Genomic DNA, 27,832 nt, shown 5'->3' with positions numbered 1-27,832 from the left:
ACTTGTTGGATAAAATTCTTTTGATTGATTTTCTGTTGGTATTCTGACTCTTTGTATCACTTTATTTTTTTAAAAGGCTGTTGAATTGGGGTCTGGCAAAGAGAAAGGAGTCATCCTTGTCCTCTAGCAAAACTATGTAAATCAGTACAGCTACGTTATTTGACAAATGGGGAGACTGAGGCCAGGAGAGGTTAGATGACTGACGGAATGAGGAAAGGCTGGAGCTGAAACTTGAACCCAGATTATCTGATCCTAAGTGTGGGAGCTTAACAGTGATGTTCTGGGAAGTGGACTTGGCTCAACTGATAGAACATCCGCCTACCACCTGGGAGGTCCAGGGTTCAAACCCAGGGCCTCCTGACCCATGTGGCAAGCTGGCCCATGTGCACTGCTGATGCGCACAAGGAGCGCCATGCCACACAGAGTTGTCCCTGCACAGGGAAGACCCATGCACAAGAAGTATACCCTGTAAGGAGAGCTGCCCTGCGTGAAAGAAGTGCAGCCTGCCCAGGAGCCACATCACACAGCACACAGGGAGAGCTGATGTGGTAAAATGATGCAACAAAAAAAAAGATGGAGTTTCCCAGTGCCGCTGACAAGAATACAAGCAGACACAGAAGAACACACAGCAAATGGGCAGAGAGAGCAAACAACTGGGGGGGGGGGGAACGGGGAAGGGGAGAGAAATAAATAAAAAACCAAAACAAACAAACAAAAAATGATGTTCCACTGCTTCCCATGCTCCACCAAGAGATGTTGAAACCAGGGGTTGAGCAAGAAAAGAAGACCTGGGGGACTGGAAATATGATGAGAGGGGAATAATCCCAGTGGATTTCCTTAGGTGAGTACAATCCTCCTTTTTTCAGATGGAAGATTATAGGTTATATAACCACCCCTAGACAAAGCAAGATTTTCACTGTTGGCATTCAGTGCCCAGAAAGTTAAAATCTCAAGGTGTTCGTATTTCTGTATAATTGATCTCCCAAAAACTATTTAGCCAGAATCTGTGGCCCTGGATATAGCTTCTTGCAATCATGATGCTGGGAGGAGCCTCCACCATCTTTCTTGTATTCTGCCTGTCTTGTCTGCTCATCCTCATTGCCTGGAAACAGACTAACAAGAGGGGAAAGCTGCCCCCAGGTCCCACACCGCTGCCTTTCTTGGGGAACCTGCTGCAAGTCCGCACTAATGCCACTTTTCAGTCTTTGCTGAAGGTGAGTGTTTCTACCTCCCTCGTGCAAGGCTGGAAGCACCTAATGCTATAGCCAGATACACTGAGAAACTTAAGAATTCAGAAAACACAGACTATCGGAGAATCGGATTTCTGAACCAGAATTCAGTAATTTCAGAATCTTATAATTTTGGAAACATAGACTTAATGTAGCACATTGGAAATTTAGATGCTAATAATCTCAGGACTTTGAAATCACATTGCCTTAGACTCTTTTCTTTTCGATTAGAGAAGCTGTGGATTTACAGAAAAATCATGCAGAAAATACCGAGTTTCCATATATCCCCTATTATTAACACCTACATTAGTGTGGTACATGTTACTATTGATGAAAGAATATTATTATAATTATAATTGTATTATTAACTATAGTCCATGGTTTATTTTAAGATTCCCTATTTGTGTTGTATAGCTCTGTGCTTTTTAAAATTTTTATTTTAGTAACATATACAACTTAAAATTTCATCTTTTAACCACATTCAAATTCAGTGCTGTTAATTAAATTCACAGAGCTGTGTTACCATAGACTACCAAAACTTTTCCATTAACCTGAATAGAAACTCAGCAATTTAAGCATTAACTTCCTAGTCACTCCCCTGGCCCCTGGTAGCCTATATTCTAGTTTCTGACTCTATGAAGTTGCTTATTCTAATTATTTTGTGACAGTGAGATCATACAATATTTGTCCTTTTGTGTCTGGCTTATTTCACTCAATCTGGTGTCTTCTAGGGTCATCCGTGTTGTCAAATGTATCAGAATTTCATTCTTTTTTACAGCTAAATAGCATTCCATTGTATGTATAGACTGTATTCTGTTTATCTGTTCATCAGCTGATTAGCACTTGGGTTGCTTCCGTCTTCTGGCAACTGAGAATAATGCTGCTCTGAAAATTGGTGTGCAAGTATCTGTTCAAGTCCCTGCTTTCAGTTCTTTTGGGTCTATATCTAGAAATAGGATTGCCAGGTCAGATGGTGATATACACTTAACTTTTTGAGGAATTGCCAAACTATCTTCCACAACAGGCTACGCTATTTTACATTCCCGCCAACATGATCTTAAATTCTTAAACACAACCATAGCTGAACGTAGGTTTTCTTAGAATTCTGAGGCTCATTATAATGAAATCTTATGATTCTAGAAACTTAGCATTTCAGAGAGAGATGCACAGACCTTGGGATTTATCTAATCTTGCTGGGGGGTTGGGTGGGATTTGCCAAGGCTGCTGTGCCCCTCTTCTTAGTAGTACTTCTAACCTCAGGCTTATCCTTAATTCTTTCTTCCCTCATCTGTTTCTCTTTGAAACCCCCTAAAATCCTTGATTGGTCTATATATGTTGCACCAACTAGCCTCCTCTACTGTTTTCCTCCACTCCTAGCTCCGCGAGAAATATGGTCCAGTATTCACCGTGTACATGGGACCACGGCCAGTAGTTGTTTTATGTGGACATGAAGCAGTGAAGGAGGCCCTGGTAGACAGAGCAGATGAGTTCAGTGGCCGGGGAGAAATGGCTTCCATAGACCGAAATTTCCAAGGTTATGGTAGGTAAAACATAACTAATTATAACAAAAATGTTTATAATACATTTCCTAGGCCCCACATTCTTTTAAGTACACTACATGCATTATTGCACTGACTCCACAAGGGAACTACCACTATACTGTTACACTAACTTTGGAAATGAGGAAGCAGAGGTAGTTTAGCCATCCCTCCTGCCACCTTCCTTTGCATCCATCAAATTGTGTGTCCAGTTCCATATCTCCGTCTTCTGAGAAGCTCTCATGATCTGCCCCATTCCTTCCTAGTTTGAGTCCCTTTCCCTTCATTTCAGTCCTGGACTGTTTTGTGTGAGTCCTGTAAGGAGGGAAGCTTAGTCTTCCCTACCCCCTGCGAAGTCAGTAAGGGGTTCCTGAGAGCAGGGTCTTGAGCTTTCATAATCTCCCTGCTCCTGGTTAGCACATTTTTGGGCACAAGAAGGGAAGGGGACGCAGAAGCCTGACACCAAGTTCCCGGCAGGTATGGCAATGTCCAATGGCGAACGATGGAAGATTCTCCGCCGCTTCTCCCTGACCGTCCTTCGGGACTTTGGGATGGGAAAGCGGAGCATCGAGATGCGGATCCAGGAGGAGGCAGGCTTCCTACTGGAAGAATTTCGAAAGACCAAGGGTAAGAGGGGCTACAAAAGGTGTCTACAAGGGGACTGGGTGGTTATAGAGAGCCCAGTCTCCAAGAGAGGAACCTTGTAGGAGGAAGCACTGGAGAGGGAGCACATGAGGAAAGATTGATTTAGGACTCAGAGAGATTTTCAGCCAAGCTCCATGTTAAAGAGTTTACATGAAAGACATCCCCCTTGTTTAGAGAACTTGAATCTCAATGTATCTTAGGGAATCTATGAGCCCCTGCAATTGTGTGCAGACCTGGCCATATGTGAGTTTCTTCTCTTTTCTGGAGACAGGATCCCTTTGTTTTTTGTTTTTTGTTTTTTAATATAATGAAAGTATGACCCCAAAATAAAGGTCAGGAACCACTGGGAGTCTAGAAAGAAAAGACAGAGTCTGAGATGTATAGATATGAATAGAAGATAGACATAAAATTTTCTCCAAATCAAAAGTTCCACACCTGAGCTCCCCGGATACTCAATAGAGTCTACATGAGGCACTTTAAATGTCCATGTACCCTAGATAAATCATTTGAAAAATTGTACATATGTTGAGTATATGCCCAAGTGTCCTATTTTACAGATGGGGCAAATGAGACCTGGATTTTCTTAGCAGTTCAAATAGATTCACAATCTAGGCATACTTTTCTGTGTCTGTCCCTTACCAGTGCTCCCTTACCAAATCTCTGAATTTCTCCACAAACACATGTAAATAATAAAAAATAATAATAAGCCCCACCAGCCCATGTTGAGAGCTCACTATGTACTAGGCATATGCAAACCATTTGCAATGCATAATCATATCAAATCTTCATAAACCAATGAAGTGGTTACTAAGCCAGTCTGCAGATGGGGTATCTAGGCTCAAAGCACAAAAATGAAGTAACTCACATTGGCAATCAAGCTAGGAGTCATATCCAGGATTGAGTGATTCCATACCCCATGTTCCTAATCATTGCCTCAATATAGAAAATTCCCATTACCAGGTGCTCCCATTGATCCCTACGGTCTTCCTGAGTCGCTCCTTGTCCAATGTCATCAGTTCTATTGTCTTCGGAAGCCGCTTTGACTATGAGGATAAAGAGTTCCTAAAGATGCTGAAACTGATAAGTGAGAGTTTTCATCGAGATGAGCACACCTTGGATGCAGGTGCCCCACCAGCCACCTCTCTGCCCACCCTTCCCCAAGCCTCAGTTACCTAAGTCACTTCCTATGCCTCACCTTTTCCTCCACACAACCCTGGAGGCAAGAACCAATATGTCCGAGTCTCCAAGCAGAAAAGGGACTTGTGCCGTCTCACAGGCAGTGCTGGACTTTGTGCCAGCCGTCTGACTCCAGATTCAGCACACACTGGGCACCGGTGCCTATTGCTGACAGATCCCCATGTCCTGTTCCTTGCAGCTCTACGACATGTACTCCAAAGTCATGCAGTATTTGCCAGGAAGACACAATCGCATTTACTACCTGATAGAAGAGCTCAAGGACTTCATTGCCTCAGAGTCAAGATCAATGAAGCATCTTTTGACCCCCAAAATCCTCGGGATTTCATTGACTGCTTCCTCATCAAGATGCATCAGGTTTCATCACCCTTTCCCCCAGTCCTGTTCTCTCATCACCTCAATCCCAGGTGCCTAATCATCTGTAAACATGCTGAGGACAGAAGAGCAAGTATTGTTTCACATAGTTTACTTACACCTAGGGATAAAATATAGAAACTCCTAAAGTATAAACTCTCACGACTTTAGAATAAATCTATGAATCTAAACATTTTAGAATCACAGAAACTTAAAATCTTATACTTTTTTCATCATGTATGCTGGACTTCAATCTGCTGGAAAGCGGAATGATAACATTAGAGTCTTGGAATTTGAGAAACTTAGTAGTTTAAAGTTTTAGATATTTCAAAGTGTAGAAGCTTATATGTAGACGCTTACATTTTAGACATTTAGAAATTTATATTTTCATTTCACAGGACATTACCACTTGGGAGTTTAGCACTTTATATTTACTGGCCTAGAACTTTTGTTCTTACGAAGCTTCTCTACTCTCTTCTCCCTCATCCTCCCTTTTGCTCACTCCACTGAAAATCACACTGGCCTCCTTGCTGTTTCTCTAACGAAGCCAGAACTTTCCTGCCTGTGGATCAAGGTTCTTACAGTTTTCTCTGTCCAGGCACATACTTAGTCTACACAGGTATTGTCTTTCCCAAAGTCCTTCTCTGAACGCAGGGAGGAAGTAAGAAGATAGAGACAGAAAAGGGTGATTCTGTTTACTCTCTGCCTTACTTCCAGGATAAAAATAACCCCGACACGGAATTCAACCTCAAGAACTTGGTCCTCACCTCTCTCAACCTCTTCTTTGCTGGCACGGAGACAGTGAGCAACACCCTCCGCTATGGACTGCTGCTGCTGATGAAGCATCCTGAGGTGGAAGGTGAGGGTCAGCCCAGTCTGCCCCCGTGGTGCCCTCCATTCTTAAACATATGATGCTTCCTATGAGCTCAGCACATAATGAAGACAGAATCTCAGAATCGCAGCGCTGGGAGGCTATTTCATTCAATCCTCTACTTGGTGACTGAATCAAGTAGAAATTATGTGGTAATCTTGTCTGTCTGGGTAACTCCAAGGATGAATAACTCATTATCTTGCTTAAGAAAAACCCCTCAAAAGGGCAGTTTAAAAAAAAGCTAAAGGATTTGTCCTGATAACAGATGAGAGTAACCAGTGTCCACTCTAACTTCTACCTCACATCCATTGTCCTAGTTCTTTTTAAAAAAAAAATTTTGTGGTTATATATATATAATCAAATCTGGCATTTTAATCATTTTTAATCATACAGTTAAGTGGAATTAATTACGTTAACAAAGTTGTGCTACCATACCACCATCCATTACCAAAACCTGTCATTACTCCAAGTAGAAACTCTGTATCCATTGAGCAATACTTCCCATTTTCCCTCCTCCCAGTCCCTGGTAACCTCTAATCTACTTTCTGTCTGTATGAATTTTCTTAATCTAGGTATGTCATATAAGTGGAATCATACAGTAGTTGTCCTTTTGTGTCTGGCTTATTTCACTTACAATAATATTTTCAAGGTTCATCCATGACATAGCATGTATCAAAACTTATTCCTTTCTATAGTGGAATAATATTCCATTTTACCTGTATGTCACAATTTTTTAAAGTCTTTTTTTCATTTATTTTTCTTTATATTTTTTCTTCCCCTCCTCTTCCCCCACCCTGCTGTTTTTGCTGTTGTGTTCATTCACTATATGATCTTCTATATCTATTTCTCTTTTCGTCTTCTCTTCTCATCTTTCTCTTCTAGGATTCACTGGGATTCAATCCTGGGGCCCTCTGATGTGGAGAGAGGTTCCCTGTCAACTGCTCCACCTCAGCTCCTGGTCCTGCTGTGCTTCATCTGGACTCTCCCCTTTGTCTCTCTTTTGTTGCCATCATCTTGTTGCATGATTCACTTGCGCAGGCATTCAGCTTTGCTACACAAGCACTTGTCTTGCCATGCGGGCACTAGCTCTCTGCGGGGGCACTGGCTCGCCACACAGGCACTCAGTTCACTGCATGGGCACTCAGCTCACCACACAGGCACTTGCATGGGCACTTGGCTTGCCATGCAGGCACCTGGCTTACCACGTGGGCACTTGGCTCTCTATGTGGGCACTGGCTCACCACACAGGCACACTTTCTCTTTTTTTTTTTCACCAGGAGGCCCCAGGGAGTGAACCTGGGTCCTCCCATACGGTAGGCGGAGGCCCTATCAGTTGAGCCACATCCGCTTCCCATATATAATTTTAAAAAGTCCATTCATCTGTTGATGCACACTTGGGTTGTTTTTACTTTTAGCTAATGTGAATAATGCTGTTAGGAACATTGATGTACAAGTATCTGTCTGAGTCCTTGTTTTCAATTCTTTGGGATATATACCCAGGAATGGAATTGCCAGACCACATGGTAATTCTATGTTTGACTTTTTTGAGGAATGATAAAACTGTTTTAGACACTGGCTTATCATTTACATTCCCACAAGCAAGGCAAGAGAGTTCTAATTTCTCCACATCCTGGCCAGCTTGTTATTTTCAGTTTTTAAAATAATAGTCATCCAACTAGGAGTGAAGTGGTATTTCACTGTGTTTTTATTTTTATTTAAATAATGGATAATGATGTTGAGCATCTTTACATTTTCTCATTGGTTATTTGTGTATTTTCTTTGGAGAAATGTTTATTAATGTACTTTGCCCATTTTTAAATTGGATTGTCTTATTTTTTGTTGACTTATAGAAATTTTTACATATTCTGGATATTAATTTCCAAACAGACATATGATTTGCAACTATTTTCTCCCATTATGTAGGGCTGTTTTTTCGTTATCTTGGTCATGCACTTTGAAGCACAAAGTTTCAAAACTGATGAAGTCCAATTTATCTATGTTTTCTTTTGCTGATCATACTTTCAGTGTCATAGCTAACAATCCATTGCCAAATTCAAGGTCATGAAATTTTTCTCTCTGTTTTTTCCAGACAGTTTTAGCTCTTTATATTTATGCCATTGGTCCATTTTGTGTTAATTTTTATATATGGTATGATGTAGGGTTCAAACTTCATGCTTTTCAATGTGCAAATTCAGTTTTCCCAGCAACATTTGTTGAAAAGCCTGTTCTTTCCCCATAAATATATTTGGTACATGTATTAGTCAGTCAAAGGGGTGCTGATGCAAAATACCAGAAATTGGCTGGTTTTTATAAAGGGTATTTATTTGGGGTAGGGGCTTACAGATACCAGGCCATAAAGCATAAGTTACTTCCCTCACCAGTCTATTTTCATGTGTCGGAGCAAGGTGGCTGCTGATGTCTGTGAGGGTTCAGCCTTCCTGGGTTCCTCTGGGCTCAGCACCTCTGTTTTCTCCACAAGGTCAGCTGTAGATTATGAGGCTCTCTAGGCTTTGCCTTTCTCCATAAGGTCAGCTGTTGACTATCAGGCGAACAGCTGTCTCTCTCCCTGGGGCTCCAGCTTCAGCATTAAACTCCAACATCAAAACTCCAACATTTAAAGCCCCCAACTCTGTCCTTGGCCATGCCTTTTATCTTTGAATCCCCACCGACTTAATCAAGTAAACCTCTGAATCCAATATAATTTCAATGCCCAGAGGAAAAGACCAGTTTACAATCATAATCCAATATTTCTTTTTGGAATTCATCAATAATATCAAACTGCCACAGAGCCCTTGCCAAAAATCAATTGAGCATTAATGTGTAGGTTCATTTCTGAACTCGTGATTCTATTACATTGATCTATATCTCTATCCTTATGCCAGTATCACATTTTTAAAAATTACTATTGCTTTGTACATTTTGAAATCAGTGGGTGTGAGACCTGTAACTTTGTTTTTCTTTTTCAAGATGGCTTTGGTTATTTGGGACCCCTTGCAATTCCATATGAATCAGAGAATCGGCCTTTCTATTTCTGTAAAGAAAAGGGTGCTGGAATTTGATAGGGATTCTGCTGATCTTAGATAGCTTTAGGTAGTATTGAAATTTTAACAATGTTTTCTTCCCGTTCATGAACTCAGAATGTCTTTCCATTCATGTACTTCTTTAATTTCTTCCCAGGAATGTTTTGTAGTTTTTAGTACACAAGTGCTTCACTCACTTGGTTAAATTCATATGCTACTGAATTTGTTTCCTTTTCTTATTTCCTTTTCCAATTCTTCATTGCTGCTGAATAGAAACAACTGATTTTTGTGTGTTGATCTTGTACCCTACAACTTTGCTGAATTTATCTATTAAGTATCATAGCTTTATTGTGGATTATTCTTCTGTTGATAGAGAAATCTTTACTTTCTTCTTCCCAATTTGGAAGTCTTTTATTTCTTTCTGTTGTTGTTGTTAAAGATTTATTTTTTTATTTATTTCTCTTCCCTTCCCACCCCCACCCCCGCTGTGTGCTCTCTGTATCCATTCGCTGTGTTCTTTGTCTGTTTGCATTCTTGTCAGTAGCACCAGGAATCTGTGTCTCTTTTTGTTGCATAATCTTGCTGCGTCAGCTCTCTGTGTATGCGGTGCCACTCCTGGGCAGGCTGCACTTTTTTCATGCAGGGCGGCTCTCCTTGAGGGGCACACTCCTTGTGCATGGGACTCCCCTACATAGGGGACACCCCTGCATGGCAAGGCACTCCTTGTGTGCATCAGCACTGCACATGGGCCAGCTTACCACACAGGTCAGGATGCCCTGAGTTTGAACCCTGGACCTCCTGTGTGGTAGGTGGACGCTCTATCCATTGAGCCAAATCTGCTTCCCTGCCTTTTATTTCTTTTGCTTGCTCCGGTGAGAGCTTCTGGTACAATGTTGGATACCAGACATAAAAGCAGGCATGCTTGTCTTGCTCCTGATCTTAGGGGCGAAGCTTTCATTCTTTTACCATTAAATATGATGTTAGCTGTGGTTTTATATAATTATTTATTGTGTTGAGGACTTCTCTTCTATTCCTCATTTCCTGAGTGTTTTTATCAAGCAAGGGTGCTGGATTTTGTCAAATGTCTTTTCTGTATCAATTTCAAATGCAGTTTTTCTTCCTTCACTCTATTAATTTGGTGTACTACATTAATTTATTTTTTTTAAGATTTATTTATTTCTCTACCCTTCCCCCCCCCCCCGCCCCAGTTGTCTGTTCTCTGTGTCTATTTGCTGTGTGTTCTTCTTTGTCTGCTTCTGTGTTGTCAGTGGCATGGGAATCTGGGTTTCTTTTTGTTGCATCATCTTGCTGTGTCAGCTCTCGGCGTGTGCGGCGCCATTCCTGGGCAGGCTGCACTTTCTTTCGTGCTGGGCAGCTCTCCTTACGGGGCGCACTCCTTGCATGTGGGGCTTCCCTATGCAGGGACACCCCTGTGTGGCAGGGCACTCCTTGCGCATATCAGCGCTGCGCATGGGCCAGCTCCACACGGGTCAAGGAGGCCCGGGGTTTGAACCGTGGACCTCCCATGTGGTAGATGGATGCCCTAACCACTGGGCCAAGTCCACTTCCCTAATTGATTTTTATGTTGAACAAACTTTGCATTTGTGGAATAAATTCCACTTGGTGTAATTTTAGTATGTTGTTGGATTTGTTTTACTTGTAATTTGCTTGTTTCTATATTCATAAGGTATATTGTGTAATTTTATTTTCTTGTGACATCTTTATCTGGCTTTGGTATCAGGGTAATGCTGGTATCACAGAATGAGTCAGGAAGTATTCCCTCTTCAATTTTTTTGAAGATTTTGAGAAGAATTGATCTTTGAATATTTGTTAGATATCAACAGTATAGCCATCTGGTCCTGGGTTTTTCTTTATTGGGAAGTTTTTTTTTGTTGTTTTTTTTTTTAATATTTATTTATTATTATTATTTTTTAATTACATTAAAAAATATATATGAGGTCCCATTCAACCCCACCGCCCCCGCCCCCCACTCCCCCCACAGCAACACTCTCTCCCATCATCGTGATACATCCATTGCACCTGGTAAGTTCATCTCTGAGCATCACTGCACCCCATAGTCAATGGTCCACATCATAGCCCAGACTCTCTCACGTTCCATCCAGTGGGCCCTGGGGGGATCTACAGTGTCCCGTAATTGTCCGTGAAGCACTATCCAGGACAACTCCACGTCCAGAAAACGCCTCCACATCTCATCTCTTCCTCCCGTTCCCCACACCCAGCAGCCCCCATGGCTACCGTTCCCACACCCATTTCACATTTCCTCTGTGGACATTGGATTGGTTGTGTCCATTGCACACCTATGTCAAGTGAGGGCTTAGATTCCACATGGGTACTGGATGCACTCTTCCCGCTTCTAGTTGTAGACACTCTAGGCTCCATGCTGTGGTGGTTGACCTTCTTCAACTCCATGTTAGCTGAGTGGAGTAAGTCCAATAAGTCAAAGTGTAGGAGCTGAAGTCTGTTGAGGCTCTGGGCCTGGGTGTCATATTATCAGTCCAGAGATTCAAATCCCCTACATATATCTTAAACTCAGCACCAACTACAATTCCAATAAAGTAGCATGCAAGTCTTGTGAAAAGAGATCCCCTCTGAGTCCATTTCCATCACGCAGAAACACCAGCTCCAAAGAAGGGCCATCTGTCATGGCAGTGAACCCCTTCTGCCATGACCATAGAACCCGTGGGTCTCTTTATCCCTCAAAAGAACCAATACCTGGGGTTGTATCTACCTTATCTGTCTCTTAGACTCTGTTCAGTTGTACATAGGGGTATTCCTTCTGACAACCTCCAGACTCTTTTTTAGAGACTCACAGCCTTATAATCTCATTTCTCCTTTCCATTTCCCCCTTACATTAGGTCAAACCGCTTCCCGAAGTCATGTTATTATATGTAGACAGGTATATTCTGCTGTTCCGCATTGAATCTTTAATTCAAGGTCATTTTCTAGTTGCTTCTTCAGCTGGTATGTGGTAGTGATCCCTCGGTGCCAGGGTATTGGGAAGTTTTTTATTACTGATTCAATCTCTACTTGTTATTGGTCTGTTGAGGTCTTCTATTTCTTTTTCAACCAATGTAGGTAATTTGTGTATTTTTAGTAGCTTGCCGTTTCATCTAAATTATCTAATTTGCTGTAGTGTGATTGTTCATAGTATTTTTTATAGTCCATTTCATTTTTGTAAGGTCAGTAATAATGTCTCTACTTCCATTTCTGATTTTCCTTATTTATATCTTATCTCTTCTTTTGTCAGTCTGGCTAAAGGTTTGTTAATTTTATCAATCTTTTCAAAGAACCAACTATTGTTTCATTGATATTATTACTTTCTTATTCTCTATTTTATTTATCTGTGTTGTAATTTTTTATTTCCTTCCTTATGTTAACTTTGGGTTTAGTTTGCCTTTCTTTTTCTCATTCCTCAAGATATGAAGTTAGGTTATTGATTTCAGATATTTTTTCTTTTTTTATTATTTAAGAATTTTATTAGCAGGTCCTTGTAGTTTGTTGACTTTTTTGAAAACATCAAGTATAAACTTTTATCACAAATTAAAACGAGTTTCTTGACCAAATATGAAAGGCTTTAAAAACCTTTAAGGTGTTTTGAGAAACATCAGGCTTTTTAAAAAACATGTTTGTCATTACCAAAAAGAGATGTCTTCAGATAAAAATAATAAAATCCCCATGCTGCCTAGATAATGCAGATAGTTCTAGTTATCTGGTCAATGAGCAAAAAGGAAGCATTTAAGGTCTTTGGCTCCAATCTTTTGTTCATTTCTTATTGTTGGGATTTCATACTCATTTCTGCCTGTTAGATGATGAAACTCAAGGATGGTAGAGATGGTAAGTAGGCATTTACTCAGTCCTGCTCTGCTCAGCCTCAGGAGTGGATGAATTCTCAGAGGGGAGGACAGTTGCCTTTGTCTCTTTGCCGTCTTGTGGTTTAGGGTTTTCTGGGTACCTGCATTGATAACTGAAATTGTGGTGGTGACATGGAAGAAGCTGCTGACCTTGGGTCTCATGTCCTTGATTTTTCTTATCATCTTTATTGCCATCCTCTCTAGGCTGTTTTTAGCAAGGAGGGCCCCTGAGGATTCGTGGTCTGTAACGCTGATACATATTTTGTCTTACTGGCTTCTTTGTTATCCTGCACCCTGGTTGTCAGCACCCTCCATCACTTCTCCTTCCACAAGAGGGTTGGAATACTGTGGTTGATGCCCATAAGGATTCTGCATGTAGTAAGGTGGGAATTGTCTCCTGCAACAGGACCAGTCTTGTTGGGCCTGGCCTTCTGGAGCACTCTTTGATCCTTCATTCTTTTCCCCACTCCTACTATTCTGTAATTTTGCTGGTAATTGCGTGGAGGACCCCTACAACATGGAGAACATCTATCATGGGTATGGACTGCTGCATATTTACTGCTGTGCACTGGAACTCCACCAGGGCCTGTGACATTTGCTTCTGCCCCCTTTACACCTTCAGTAACATAAAGCTCCACAGCCTCTCCATCTCCTGTACTGTGAAGGTACTTCCTGGGCTTACTCACCTTTATGGCAGTCTGGTGTACAAACACATCTTCCTTGGTGTCATTCCTTTTGATGAAACTATATCCATTTCTTACATTGAATTATTTTACTGTTCCCAAAACATTCATTGTGATGAACCTGAACATTTTGGTCCCTGTTGGCAGGTGCCACCAATGGGAGGCCAACTGGGCCACCGCTTCCTGTGCTGCTGCCCATGGTGCCAGGTTTGGTGTCCACAGCACTAAGGGCAGGGTGACAGGCAGCTGCAGGGTCTCGGCGTCACTGTTAATGGTTCCCATGAAGGTGACTCGAGCTGGTGGAGGCAGTGGGGCTTCTATTTTTAAATTTATTGAGACTTTATGACTCATAACATGTGGCCTATCCTGGAGAATGACCCATGAGTACTAAAGAATGTGCATTCTGCTATATATGTCTTTTAGGTCTAGTTGGTTTATAGTATCATTCAAGCCCTCTATTTCTTTTTTGATCTTCTCTCTCATGCTCTATCCATTATTGAAAATGGATTGTTGTTGTCTCCAACCATGTAGAACTGTCTATGTCTCTTTTTAATCCCTTTAATGTTTGCTTCAAGCATTTTGGAACTCTGTTGTTAGGTCCATGTTTATAAGTGTTATATCTTTTTTTATGAACTCTATAATGTTTTCCTTTGTCTCTTAACTTAAAATATTTTGTCTGATATTAGCTCTCTTTTGGTTACTATTTGCATGGAATGTTTTTTCCATTCTTTCACTTTTGAGTGATTTGGGTATGGGTTTAAGTTGAGTCTCCTTTGAACAGCATATTGATGGAGCACTTATTCTTTTTATACATTCTACCAATCTCTGCCTTTTGATTTAGGGAGTTAAATCTATTAACATTTAAAGTAATTACTGAAAAGGCAGAACTTAATACTGCCACTTTGCTATTTGTTTTTCTATGATTTATACCACCTTTTTTGTTCCTGATTTCCTCCATTACTACTTTTGTGTTTAGTTGATCTTTTATAGTGAGCCATTTTGAATGCCTTTTCATGTCCTTTTGTGTACACTTTTTAGATTTTTTGTGTGGTTACTACGGGGATTACAATTTAACATTCTAAATCTATGATAATCTAGTTTGAATTGAACCCAACTTAACTTGAATCATGTACATAAAACATATTCCTCTGCCTCTCTCTCCATCCTACTTTTTAATTTTTTGTCACAAATTACATCTTATAAATTGCATACCAAATAGCATATGACTGTTTTTAAACATTGATGCACCCACATATTTTGAATCATTTAAGAAATAAAAAGTGGAGTTATGATCCAAAAGAACAATACTTCTAGCATTTATATTTATCCATGTTATTACCTTTACCAGAATCTTTATTTCTTTATAAGGTTTTGATTACTGTCTAGTGTTTTTTCCTTTCCAACCTGAAGGGCTCCTTTTAGCATTACTATAGTGCAGGTTTAGTGGTAATGAACTACCTCAGCTTTTGATTATCTGGGAATATCTTAATTGCTCCTTAATATTTGAAGGGCAGTTTTGCTGGATATATATTTGTTGGTTGACAGTTTTTTCTTTCAGTACTTTGCATCATCCTAGTACTTTCTGACATCAAAAGCTTATGATGAGAAATTGGTTTAATGTTATTGAGGACTCCCTGTATGTGAAGAGTTGCTTCTCTCTTGGGGTTTTCAAGTTTCTATGTCTAGCTGTTTAATTCTGTATTAGTCAGCCAAAGGGGGCTGATGCAAAAAACCAGAAATCTGCTGGGCATTACAAAGGATATTTATAGGAGCTTACAGTTACCGGCCATAATCCATAAGTTACTTCCCTCACCAAAGTCTATTTCCACATGTTGGAGCAAGATGGCTGCTGACATTGCTGAGGGTTCAGGTTTCCTGGGTTCCTCTGGGCTCCTCTGTTTCCTCCACAAGATCAGCTGTAGACTATGAGGTTCTCTAGGCTTTGCCTCTCTCCACAAGGTCAGCTGTAGAATATCAGGTGAACGGCTCTGTCTCTTTCCCTGGGGCTCCAGCTTAAGACTTCAGCATCAAACTCCTACATCAAAACGCCAACATCAGAAACCCTCGCATCAAAAACTCCAACTCTGTCCTTTGCCATGCCTTTTATCTGCCCTAATGACGTGGCCAAATGAAAGCCCTAATCATAACTCAATCATGCCTAGTAATAGACAAGATTACAAACATAATTCAATATCTATTTTTGGAATTCATAACTATATCAAACTGTTACAGATTATAATATATCTTGGTGTAGATATCTTTCAGTTTATTCTGTTTTGAGTATGTTGAACTTTTTGGGTGATTATATTGATATATTTCATCAGATTTGGAAATTTTTCAACCATTGTGTCTTCAAATGTTCTTTCTGCCTCTTTCTTTCTCTCTTGTCCTTTGGGACTACTATAATGCCTATGTTGGCATGTTTGATGGTGTCCTGCTTTAGGCTCTTTCCAGTTTTCTTCAATATTTTTTCTTTCTGTTTCTTGGTCTGGATAATTTCAAATGTCTTATCTTCAAGTTCCCTGATTTTTTTCTATTGCCATTCAATCAGTTATTCAACTCCTGTAGTGAGATTTTTTCTCATTTATTGTAGTTTTTCTGCTCCTGACTTTCTGTTTGGTTACTTTTTATAATTTCTATCTCATTATTTAAATTCTTATTTTGTTACTATATCATTTTCCTGTATTCCTTTAGTTCTTTTTTTTAGATTTATTTATTTTTTATTTCTCTCCCCTTCCCAGCTCCCACCCCCCAGTTGTCTGTTCTCTGTGTCCATTTGCTGTGTGTGTTCTTTTGTGTCCACTTGTATTCTTGTCAGCAGCACTGGGAAACTGTGTCTCTTTTTTGTTGTGTCATCTTGCTGCATCAGCTCTCTGTGTATGCAGTGCCACTCCTGCGCAGGCTGCACTTTTTTCGTGCTGGGCAGCTCTCCTTATGGGGTGCACTCCTTGCACGTGGGGCTCCCCTATGGTGGGAGACACCCTTGCATGGCATGGCACTCCTTGTATGCATCAGCACTGTGCATGGGCTAGCTCACCACATGGGTCAGGAGGCCCTGGGTTTGAACCCTGGACCTCCTATGTGGTAGGCAGGTGCTCTATCAGTTGAGTCAAATCCGCTTCCCTCCTTTAGTTCTTTGTCCATGTTTTCCTTTAGTTCATATTCAGGACAACTGACTTAATGTCTTTAATAATTTCAATGTTTGGGCTACCATAAGGATGATTTTTGTCACTTTATTTTTTTTTTTTAATCGACCATCTGATCCTGTTTCTTTGTATATTGTGTGATTTTTGTTATTGTTGTTGAAATCTGTACATTTGAATATAATAATATGGTAAGCATAGAAATCAGATTCTTTCCTTTCCCACGATTTGCTGTTCTTGTTTTCTTTTGTTCTTTAAGGATTTATTTTTATTTCCCCCTACCCTCTCACCCCATTCTCCCCGTTGTCTGCTCTTTGTGTCTATTCACTGTGTGTTCTTCCATGTCCGCTTGTATTCTCATTTAGGTGGCTCCAGAACCAATTCTGGGACCTTCTGGAATGGGAGAGAGGTGATTACTCTCTTGCACCACCTCAGCTTGCTGTTCTGCTACATCTTCTTATTTTCTCTCCTGTGTCTCTTATTGCATCATCTTGCTGTGCCAGCTCTCTGCATCAGGTGGCACTCCTGTGTGGGGCAGCATTCCCACACAGGGCAGCACTCCTGCATGGGGCCACATTCCCACATGGGCCGGCACTGTACATGTGCCATCTTGCCCTCACCAGGAGGTCTTGGGCATTGAACCCTGGACCTCCCATATGGTAGGCAGGAGCCCAATTGGTTGAGTCATATCCATTTCCCTGTTTTGTTTTGTTCTGTGATTGTTCAACACTAGTAGTCTATTGTTCAGTGACAAGTTTGAAGACTGAATTCCTTCTCATGTGTAGTCACTCAAGTCTCTGTTTCTTTAGCTTGTATTCAGCTAGTGTTATGACAGAGATTTCTTTGAATTCCAGAAGCTAAGAAACTAATAGAACAAACAACTTCTCCCAGTTTTTGAAGTTTGGCTCTGCACTGGAGATATTTTTCAGCACATAGTCAGGCTTGCACTAAGCCTAGAGATCAACCTAAAGTGAAAGTTTAGGTTCTCCTCACAGATTTTCTGAGCATGTATCTTTCTCTGGGCATGCACAAGGCTTTCTAAATTCCCTAATATATATGGGTGCTCCTGAATGCCCCACTTTCCCAAAGAAATTCTCCACAGCCTTTCTTGTTGGGCCCCAGGTTCTCTATTGCAAGCCTAAATCATAATCTTTTGCCCCAGTTGTTTTCAAGGCCATGTCTGCTGCTTCTCTTCCATGAGTGAGTTCTGGGATAGGCTAGCACCTTCCTTCAGGTCTTCATGTAGTCACAAAGTGGACTGGAACAGACATACATACACACTGACTTGAGAATAAGGTATGCGCTCCTCCCTTCTGAACAAGGGATCCACTCTAGGAATGTGGGTTTCCTTTTTACAGACTGTCACCAAGCTGGGAGAAGGGGTTGGGCAAGGACTAGTAAAAGTGCCATGAGACTGTCATACCTTTTTAAATTGGCCTTTTTATTGATTTAGCATTTCTTTGGTTGCTGTAAACCTTTGATTTTGTTTTCCAGAGTTCTGAGAAAGTTGGTTCTATAATTTCTGCTTGCTTTTCAATGTCTCTGTGGGGTGATAGGATTTTTTAAAAATGAATTTATTGAAGTATATTACTCATACATAAACATACATAAACAATAAGTGTATAGTAATAGTTATGAACTTACAAAACGAACATATATAACATTATACAGGACTCCTATAACTCACCCTACCACCAATACCTTGTATTCTTGTTAAACCTTTTTAAGTAAAGATTAAAGAGTATTGTTAAACTATTACTACTAACTGAAGTATTTTCCCCCAACCCACCCTATTATTATTATCTTTATATCATTTATATATGAGCATACATAAACAATTAAGTGTATAGTAAAAGTTATGAACTTAAAAAGCAAACAAGCATAACATCATACAGGGGTCCCATACATCAACACTCCACCAACACCTTGCATTGTTGTGAGACATTTGTTACAAATTATGAAAGAATATTGTCAAAATCTTACTACTAATTATAGTCCTTATCTTACATTTGGTGTGTTTTCCCCCCTACCCAACCTATTATTATTTTTTAAATATATTTTTTATGACAGAAGTTGTAAACTTATAAAACAATCATGCACATGTACAGAATTCCCAAACATCAACCCTCCATCAACACACCACACTGTGGTGGAACATTTTTTACAGATAAGATAATACCATCTGATTGTTACCACATCCACAGTGTACATTTGTCTCACATTCCATACTGCCCCATTATCAACACAGTACATCTTTGGCATAGATGCAAGAATATTATATTATTACTGCTAACCACAGTCCATAGGTCACACCAACTGTATTTTTCCCATGCTTCTCCACATTCCCAACACCCTGCAGTAGTGATGTACATTTGCTCTAGCTCACAAAAGACACTCTTGCATCTGTGCCATTGACCACAATTCTCATCCACCTCCTGGTTTACTGTGTTATTCGGTTCCTAGATTATTCTCTAGCATTCTGTCAATTGGCATTTACATACCTAGACTACCATTTTCAGCCACATCCCCATTTATAAACTAGTTGTTACTCACTATATGTTACAATCCACTCTGTACGTTTCCACACTTATACAGTAAAGCTAATGAAAACTTCTACATACATTAAATATCAGTAGTCCATCTCAGTCCTTCTCTTATTTCCTTTAAGAATCCACCACCTACCACTAGGTCTTGAAGATATTTTCCTACAATTTCTTCTAGAAGTTCTATGGTTATTGCTTTTATTTTTAGGTTTTTGATCCATTTTGAGTTAATTTTTGGATAAATACAAGACAGGGGTCCTCTTTCCTTCTTTCAGCTATGGATATCCATTTCTTTCAGCACCATTTGTTGAATGTACTGCTCTGCCTGAGCTGTGTGGGTTCGACAGGCTAGTAAAAAATCACTTGCCCATACCTGTGAGGGTCTGTTTCTGAGCCATCAATTTGGTTCCATTGGTCTATGAGTCTGTCTTTATGCTAGTACCATGCTGTTTTTACTCATAGCTAGGTAATATGATTTAAAGTCTGGCGATGAGGTTCACTTTTCCTTTTTATGATGTTTCTGGCTATTCAGGACCACTTATCCTTCCAAATAAATTTGATAATCATGTTTTTAATTTTAAAAATGCTGGTGGAATTTTTATCAGGATTGCAGTGAATCTGTATATCAATTTGAGTAGAATTGACATCTTAATGATATTTAGTCTTCCAATCCATGAGCATGAAATATTCTTCCAGTTATTTAGGACTTTTTAAATTTCTTTTAACAGTGAGTTTCAGTTTTCTGAATACAAGTGCTTTACATTGTTGGTTAAGTTTATTCATGAATATTTGAGTTTTATCTGTCATATTTTATTTTCGCCACTCTTTTGACACTTTTAGTTACTTTTAACAATATACTCTTCATTTCTAGACTTTCCTGTCTTTTCTTTTCAGGCTCTAGCACATCTTTTAGCATTTCCTGAAAATCTGGTCTCTTGCTTAGAAGTTACCTCAATTTCAGTTTATCTGTGAATATTCTAATCTTGCCCTCATTATTGAAAGACAGTCTTGCTAGATATAAGATTCTTGGCTGGAAGTTTTTCTCTTGTAGTATCTTAAATATATCAGACCACTGTCTTCTTGCCCCCATGGTTTCTGGTGAGAAATCAGCACTTAATCGTATTGAGTATCCCTTATATGTTATGCATTGCTTTTCTCTTGCTGTTCTCAGAATTCTCTCTTTGTCTTTGGCATCTGACATTCTGATTAGTATGTGTCTTGGAGTTGGTCTATTCAGATTTTTTTGGATGGCAGTACACTGTGCTTCTGCAATAGGGTTGGGAAATTTTCTACCACTATTTCTTCAAATATTCCTTCTGCCCCTTTTCTCTTCTCTTCTCCTTCTGGGACACCCACGACATATGTTTGCACACCTTTTGCTGTCATTTTGTTCCCTGAGAACTTGTTCAATTTTTTCCATTCTTTGCTTCATCTGTTCTTTTGTATGTTCACTTTCACAGGCCATTTCTTCAAACTCACCAATCCTTTCTTCTGCTTCCTCAAGCTTGTTATTATATGATTCCATGTTTTTAAATTTCCTTTACTGCACCTTTCATTCTTATAAGATCTGCTATTTTTCTATGTATGCTTTCAGATTCTTCTTTGTTCTCATCCAGTGTCTTCTTAATATACTTAATCTCTTTAGCCATCTCATTGAATTTATTAAGGAGATTTGTTTGAACATCTATGATTAGTTGTCTCAACTCCTTTATGTCATCTGGAGGCTTATCTTGTTCCTTTAACTGGGCCATAGCTTCCTGTTTCTTGACGTGGGTTGTAATTTTTTGTTGGTGTCTTGGAATCTGGCTTACTATTTATTCTGGATGCAGATTTTCTCTTTAGTTTAGGGCTTCCTGCCCTTTCTCCCTTGCTTGATGTGCAGTGGGAGCCAAGGATGTAGTTGGTGCTGTAAGCTGTGGAAGCTCAAGCTGCCCTCATTGCCCAAGGGACCAACAAAGCTTGTCCCAACTTTCTCCTTTGCCAGGGGTTGGGACAGAACCACAGCTGGGTGTCATAATCCAAGTCATGCAGACCTAGACTGTAGTTGCCCAGAGAGACTGGTGAAGCTTCACATCCCTTTCTCCCCTGCCTGGGGCAGGGATGGAGATGCAGGTGTGGGCAGCAATCTTTGCAGTACAGGTCCAAGATGACCACAGTTGCCCCAGTAGACTTCCAATTATTCAGTCTGCGCCAGTCAAATGTACCTGCAGTTACCTGGATAGGCTTGTACAGGGCAGGCCAGCCTCCTTCCTGCTAGAGGGGGGGCTGAAGCCTAGCCTAGGGCTGCAGGCAGATCTGGGTGAAAGAAAGCAGTTCCTACCATCACTGTGATTTTTGGTCAGCCCAGCCTCCTCTCATGTTGGGGGCAGAGTAAAAATGGCGTCCATCTGCCTTTTTCTGACTGGGACATATTTACACCTCAGCCATTCCTAGAGTTATACCTTAGCCAGCCAAGTCTACTAATGAGTAGCTGAAATCAGCACCCAACCGTCTCCTCCTCCCATTTATGGGAAATGGAGCTTCCAATTCCAGCCACAAAATAGCTCTTGGGGCAGCTTGTGCAGCCAGACACTGGCCTCTATGGCTCGGCTGATAGTTTCCAGAGAGGCTGGCGCAGGTCCCCCCAGCTTCCTCCCAGTTGGAGGTGGGGTTGGGGCTTAGGCTAGAGATGCAATCAGATCTAGATGGAAAGAAGTCGGTCCCCATGAGCACTGTGATTTTCAGTCTGCCCCGCTTACCCTCATGACAGGCACAGAGTTAAGATGGCAGCTCCTGATCTCTTTCTGGCTTGGACAGGTTCAAATTTTAGCTGTTCTCAGGATTATATTGCAGCCTGCTGAATGTACTCATTAGTAGCTGAAGTTGGTACCCAACCATCTCTTCCTTCCCTGTTTTTGGGAAGTGAAGCTTTCAATTCCAGCTGCAGAATAGCTCCCAAGGAAGCTTGTGCCTCAGTGGAGGATGGGCACTGGCCTCCATGGCAATGGAGTGCTCTACTTAAGAGTCTTCTCTGTAGATGGCCAGTCTCCTCCTTCCCTTCCTTCAAGGATGTGGCAATATGCTCTTGTGGCCTCCTGAAGCCCCTAAACAGGTGCTTCAGCTAGCTCCAGATAGCTCTGGGTGTTTACTAACTGCCCTGTAGCAGGAGCTGACTCTAGCTGCTCCTTACTCTGCCACCATCTTGCTGTTCTCTGGGGGTGATAGGATTTTTAAGTGTACTATTCCATCTTGCTGACCCCAGCTCTTCCTCTATTAATCTAAATCATTAAATATGTATTGGGCACCTTCTATGTGCCAGTCACTGTCCTAGTTACTTGCCTACTTGGTTTTATTTAATGCTCACCACTCTATAGCTTTTTAGACTATCATACCCATTTTGAAGAAGAAACAGATGGTAATATCCTTGCCCACAGTCACATGCAGGAAGTGGCAGAGGAGAAACTCCACGAAAGGTAATTTTAATCACTATCACATAATTGCTTCCCATTAGCTTCAACCTTGTCCTAGTTAGCTACCATGCCACTTTCTCATCCTGCCAAAATGTTTATGAAAGCTCAGCTGAGACTACATCACTTTCCTGCTCATCAACCTTCTGTGGTTCTTTGGTTCTTTCAAGGAAAGGACCAAATACCCCAGTTTGCATTCAAGGATACAAGCTGTGACCATTTAAATTTTTATTTACTGAGTACCAACCTTGGGTTAACAGTAAGGTGGTATATGGAATCCTGTAATTTATGCATGATTGTTCTGTAAACCCACAACTTTTTCTTTAAAAAAAAAAGTATATAGAAGTAATCTAAACAAATATGTTCTGCTTGCCCAGAGCTCATAGTTTGTTGCAGATACACATAGCTGGCCCAGTGCTGGCTTTCAGAAATACCTCCTGTCCTATCTTTGTGTCTATCTCTGATGTCGTTTTTGGCTTCTTCTAGCCAAGATCCATGAAGAGATTAATCAGGTCATTGGACCTCACCGGATCCCAAGTGCAGATGACCGGGTCAAAATGCCCTACACAGATGCTGTGATCCATGAGATGCAAAGAGTTACAGACACCGTGCCTCTGGGTATCCCCCACAATGTTATCCAGGACACTGCTTTCCGAGGCTACCTTCTGCCCAAGGTGGAACTACACCCTCCCTATTGCCCTGTCTCACCCCATCCCTCTCCCCTCCTGGGTCTTTATCTCCATACCTCAATGCTTCATTTTCCTTCATTGTCCCCATTTCCATTCCAGGGCACGGATGTGTTTCCCCTGCTTAGCACAGTCCTCAAAGATCCTAAATATTTCCGCTACCCTGATGCCTTCTATCCACAACACTTCCTGGATGAGAAGGGCCGTTTCAAGAAGAATGAAGCCTTTTTACCTTTCTCCTCTGGTAGGTTTCTATTGTTTGGGCCCCTTCCCCGCCTCCCACCAAGATCATTCTAGATCCATCCTCCCACTACTGTTCTGTATTTGGGGCTCAGGTAAGAACGGGGAGTTTAGGGCTATGTCCTAGAAACTTTAGTCATAAAAACCTAAAATCCCCAGATTATGGAATATTAAAACCATTCACTCTGATAAGCAGCGGGGGGAAGCTAAGACAATAATAGCATTAAATGAGGGTCAGAAAACTGTTTCTGTAAAGGACCAGATAGTAAATATTTTCGGTTTTGCCATTTATACACTTTCTGCCACAATGACTCACCTCTGCTGTTGTAGTCCAATAGTAGCCATGGGCAATACATGCATGAATGAGCATGACTGTGACGAAAAAATCATTTCTGCACATTGAAATGTGAATTTCATTTAATTTTTACATGTCACAAAATATTAGTTTTATTTTTATTTTATTTCAAGCATCAAAAAACCATTCATTCTGACTGACTGTACCAAAACTGTTTGCCAATCCCTGGCATAAAATTTTAGAGCAAAGGCATTTTAAATGTTCACCTCAAGCAGTCAGGGCAGTGGCTAGGAAAAAAGGACCCCACTTCATCACTTACAAATGGTGGAACCTAAGAAAGTGACTTAAATTTCCCCGTTTGGAAAAGGGAGAGTCATCTCTCCAAACCACTGGAAACGTGCCTGACAAGTCGGAAGCACTATGTAAGCACAAACTTTCATTCCCCAAGCCTCCCCCTCCCAATGTTCGGCATCTAGCAGGCATTTGATACCATTCTGAGCCGATCTGAACAGAACCTTAAAATTCACGGATCCTTTAGAACCATTCCATCTAGGAAGCTAGAGCATAAGAGAAATAAGTAGGTTCCACAGCAATGTGCCAGTTCTCGCTGAGCATTGTGATACCTGAGCCCTGTAAGCGGGTACTGTCTTCACCCCTGAGATGCTCAACAGAACGCGGCGCACCCCCCATTATCCCGCGCCCGCGTGACGCCCCTGCCCCCACCTTCTTCCACAGGAAAGCGCATCTGCCCGGGCGAGGGCTTGGCTCGCATGGAACTCTTTATCTTCTTGACCTTCATGCTTCAGAACTTCTCCCTGCGTTCGCTAGTACCGCCGGCGGACATCGACGTGTCCTTCCGGATGTCCGGCTTCGGCAACGTCCCTCCGTCCTACGAGCTCTGCCTCGTGGCCCACTGAGCGCCCTCTTCCGGGGGCGGGGGCAGCCGGGGAAGACAGCCCCCTGCCTACGGGTCGCAGCACACTCAGCCTTCGCATCGCCCCAAATTCTCACACAGCCCCTACGAAACTGGCGCTATTACTTCTGTCACGGGCTAGAGGTCCCTTAGGATCACCCTGGAAATCAAGAGCTGTAGTTTCTTCATTTGATAGGAAAGCAATTCCCTGTTCAAGGTTTCTAAACTCCTGGAAGATTCGCCTTATCATCACCTCCTGCTGGGTTTTCTGCCTCTGCCAAATTCTTGTTGTTTAGCCTCTTTCTTTATTTCTTTGGGTCCGCCTTGATATTGTCCCAAATGTGGGGCGCAATCTTTCTCCACAAAAAAAAAAAAAAAGCAACCAGGAATTCAAGGCTGTTGAGTGTAGCAGGTTCGTTGTGGGTTGTGTGTGACACAGAAAACTATTTTAAATGATCTTTTTGACGCCCCTGTTAGTGATCATTCTTTCTGCCGGCCACCACCAGAGATTTCTCATTGGTTGGGCCATCCCGTGTCATAGCCCCGCCTCACCCATCTTGCAGGCTCCTTCCCCTCTCCCATCATCTCTCCTAAATAATCTGACTCCTGGTTGCTCTCACCAGCACTTTCAATTCCAAATTCTCCTCTCTGGGTTTTGAAGAAGAGTTCAGCGTCCCCAGCTTCTACTATTCCATTTTCAAATACCATCAATTTGCTTATCTAATGAAACACTTCCCTCATCATTCCTTTATCCAACAATTATTTATCTAATGCCTAACATGTGCCAACACAGTCTTCAGGTATTTGGGATCCATCAGTGAACAATACAGTGAACAAAAACCTGCCCTCGTGGAGCTTACATTCTAGTGTGAGAGGGTAGACAGTGAAGACTACACATAATAAACAAGCAAATCTTAGAGTATGTTTGAAGAGTAAAGTAGGGAAATGGGATAGAGAATCCAGGACTGAAATTATAAATTGATGGTAAGAGGTGGTCCAGCAAAGCGATGGAGAAGAAAGCCATTTGGGTAACTGGGAAGGCTTTTCTTGGCAGAGCAAACCTGCCTGTGTATTCAAGAACCCATTTAAAGGCTGGAATGACTGGAGTGGAAGGGGAAGGGGAGGGCGTGTGGGTTAACGATAGGAGGTCAGGGAGTTACTGAGGTCCAGAGCCTATGGGGTCTTGTCAACCATGGTGAGAACGTTGACTTTTACTCAGAGCGAGATGTGGCTCCTCGGAGGGGTGGGGTGGGGGTGGGGGTTGGTGAGCCGAGGGTGGCATGCAGTGATACACTCTCACTCTGCTGCTGTATGAAGAATAGACTTGAAGGGAGTATGTGAAAACAAAGGCAGAAAGGCCAAACAGGAGAATACTGCAAGTGTTGATGGGTTGTACATGGGATGGGAGAGAAAGAGGCATGACTCCTCGGACAATAACTCATCCTTTAGAACCTCACTTTCTTTTTTTTTTTAAGATTTTATTTTTTATTTATTTCTCTCCACTCCCCCACCCCCACCCCAGTTGTCTGTTCTCTGTGTCTATTTGCCGCGTCTTGTCCACTTCTGTTGTCAGCGGCACGGGAATCTGTGTCTCTTTTTGTTGCGTCATCTTGTGTCAGCTCTGCGTGTGGGTGGCGCCATTCTTAGGCAGGCTGCACGTTCTTTCAAGCTGGGTGGCTCTCCTTCGGGGGCACACTCCTTGCGCATGGGGCTCCCCTACGCGGGGGACACCCCTGCGTGGCACGGCACTCCTTGTGCGCATCAGCACTGCACATGGGCCAGCTCCACACAGGTCAAGAAGGCCCGGGGTTTGAACTGCAGACCTCCCATGTGGTAGGTGGAGGCCCTAACCACTGGTCCAAGTCCGTTTCCCTAGAACCTCACTTTCAAACCCGAAACTTTCCAGGCAAACTCAGCCCCCCATAATTGTCAGGGTTCATATCTTTAAGCAACATGCTTTGGCTACTTTAAGTAGGAAAGGTTTCTGGTTACCAGAAGACCATCAATGGGAATTCTGCAGAACAGGCTCAGAACATGAGTAGGAAAATAAGAGACAGTACCAGGGTGGACCTCAGTCAAGGTAAAGACCAGAGCCATCCAGCTAGAGGGCTACTGCTCTCCCCCCAATGCCTGGTCATTCGACACTACTGCCTCAGTACTGATTTGTCTGTGCCTTTGTGTCAGTTTCTCAGGATTAAAATTTCTAGGCAGGACCATCCAATTAGCCAAGTACTTGTCACATGTTCACGCTTTAGGGGTCGGGTGTAGTAAGGAAGAACAAACGGCCCCTTCCTCTCTTGTGGTGGTAGGCAAAGCCTTGCCCCGGATCAAGAGTCATACAATAGGGGATTCACCCAAACTTGGAAAGGGCTTTTGAAACTGGGTAGGTAAGAAATAGTAAACACCATCATATACAACATCTGGGAAGCAGAGGCTGAATAGGGTTAGGAGTCCAAGTGTGTCACTGGGACGTGGGAAGGGGTATGAAATGTCCATGAAAGATAGTAGGGGGCAAAGCAGAACAGGTCAGGGAACATCTTCATAATAGGATGCCCATTTGATACCTTTGAAAGGAAAGGAGGAAGCAGGGTTGGGCAAGGAGATCCCAAGACTCCCAGGCAGACCTCAATCCACCTAACAGGTGCCTCTTGGAGCCAGGGTTGCCTGTTGGGGTGTTTCATGTTGGGCAGTGTGCTCAGGCCCCAGTACCCCAGCTGTGACCAGACACAAAATGAAAATAATAACAAAGGGCTTAATTCTCCCTGTGGAACCTACAAGAAGAGACTTCCTCCTCCCTCTTGTCTCTCTTTGCTTTAGAAAACATGTCAATGTAAAAATGCATGTACCTTACAATGTAAAAGGTTGAAGGAGCCTCTTGCAAATCTCATCACACAAGAAGGTCTCGCTTTGTAATGTAATCAATGAAGACACCTTCCAATTTCCTGGGAAAAGACCAGCATAACTTCCAGCATGGCCCCTACCTTCAAATTGTACGTCTATGCCTGAAAGAGCTAGAGAATGTATATGTAATGGGTTACATACAATTAGCCACTTAGAAAGGAAGAACTCTCTGTCTTTGCAGTCTGTTTATGGATTGCCTGTGATGCATCACATTTTGATTTAATGCTTACACAATAATAAAATTGTTTTTCTTTCTCTT

At 41.8% G+C, this 27,832-nt stretch overlaps 1 protein-coding gene and 1 pseudogene across 1 annotated transcript; one reads left to right on the top strand and one right to left on the bottom strand.

Moving 5' to 3' along the window:
* Positions 1 to 661: 661 nt before the first annotated feature.
* Positions 662 to 27,832, top strand: LOC101440318 (cytochrome P450 2G1). The gene is given in 12 exon segments (XM_058280287.2): positions 662 to 1,214; positions 2,607 to 2,769; positions 3,245 to 3,394; positions 4,373 to 4,386; positions 4,388 to 4,504; positions 4,506 to 4,535; positions 4,788 to 4,878; positions 4,881 to 4,963; positions 5,678 to 5,819; positions 23,025 to 23,212; positions 23,327 to 23,468; positions 24,495 to 27,832. Coding segments are annotated over 12 exon segments (1,482 nt in total). The 5' UTR covers positions 662 to 1,034; the 3' UTR covers positions 24,677 to 27,832.
* On the bottom strand, positions 12,675 to 15,196 carry LOC139436918 (Y-box-binding protein 1 pseudogene; annotated as a pseudogene).

Source organism: Dasypus novemcinctus, chromosome 18, assembly GCF_030445035.2.
Source record: "Dasypus novemcinctus isolate mDasNov1 chromosome 18, mDasNov1.1.hap2, whole genome shotgun sequence".
Lineage (NCBI taxonomy): Eukaryota > Metazoa > Chordata > Mammalia > Cingulata > Dasypodidae > Dasypus > Dasypus novemcinctus.
The sequence above is the reverse complement of the archived record's forward strand: the minus strand, read 5'-3'. Positions and strand labels throughout refer to the sequence as shown.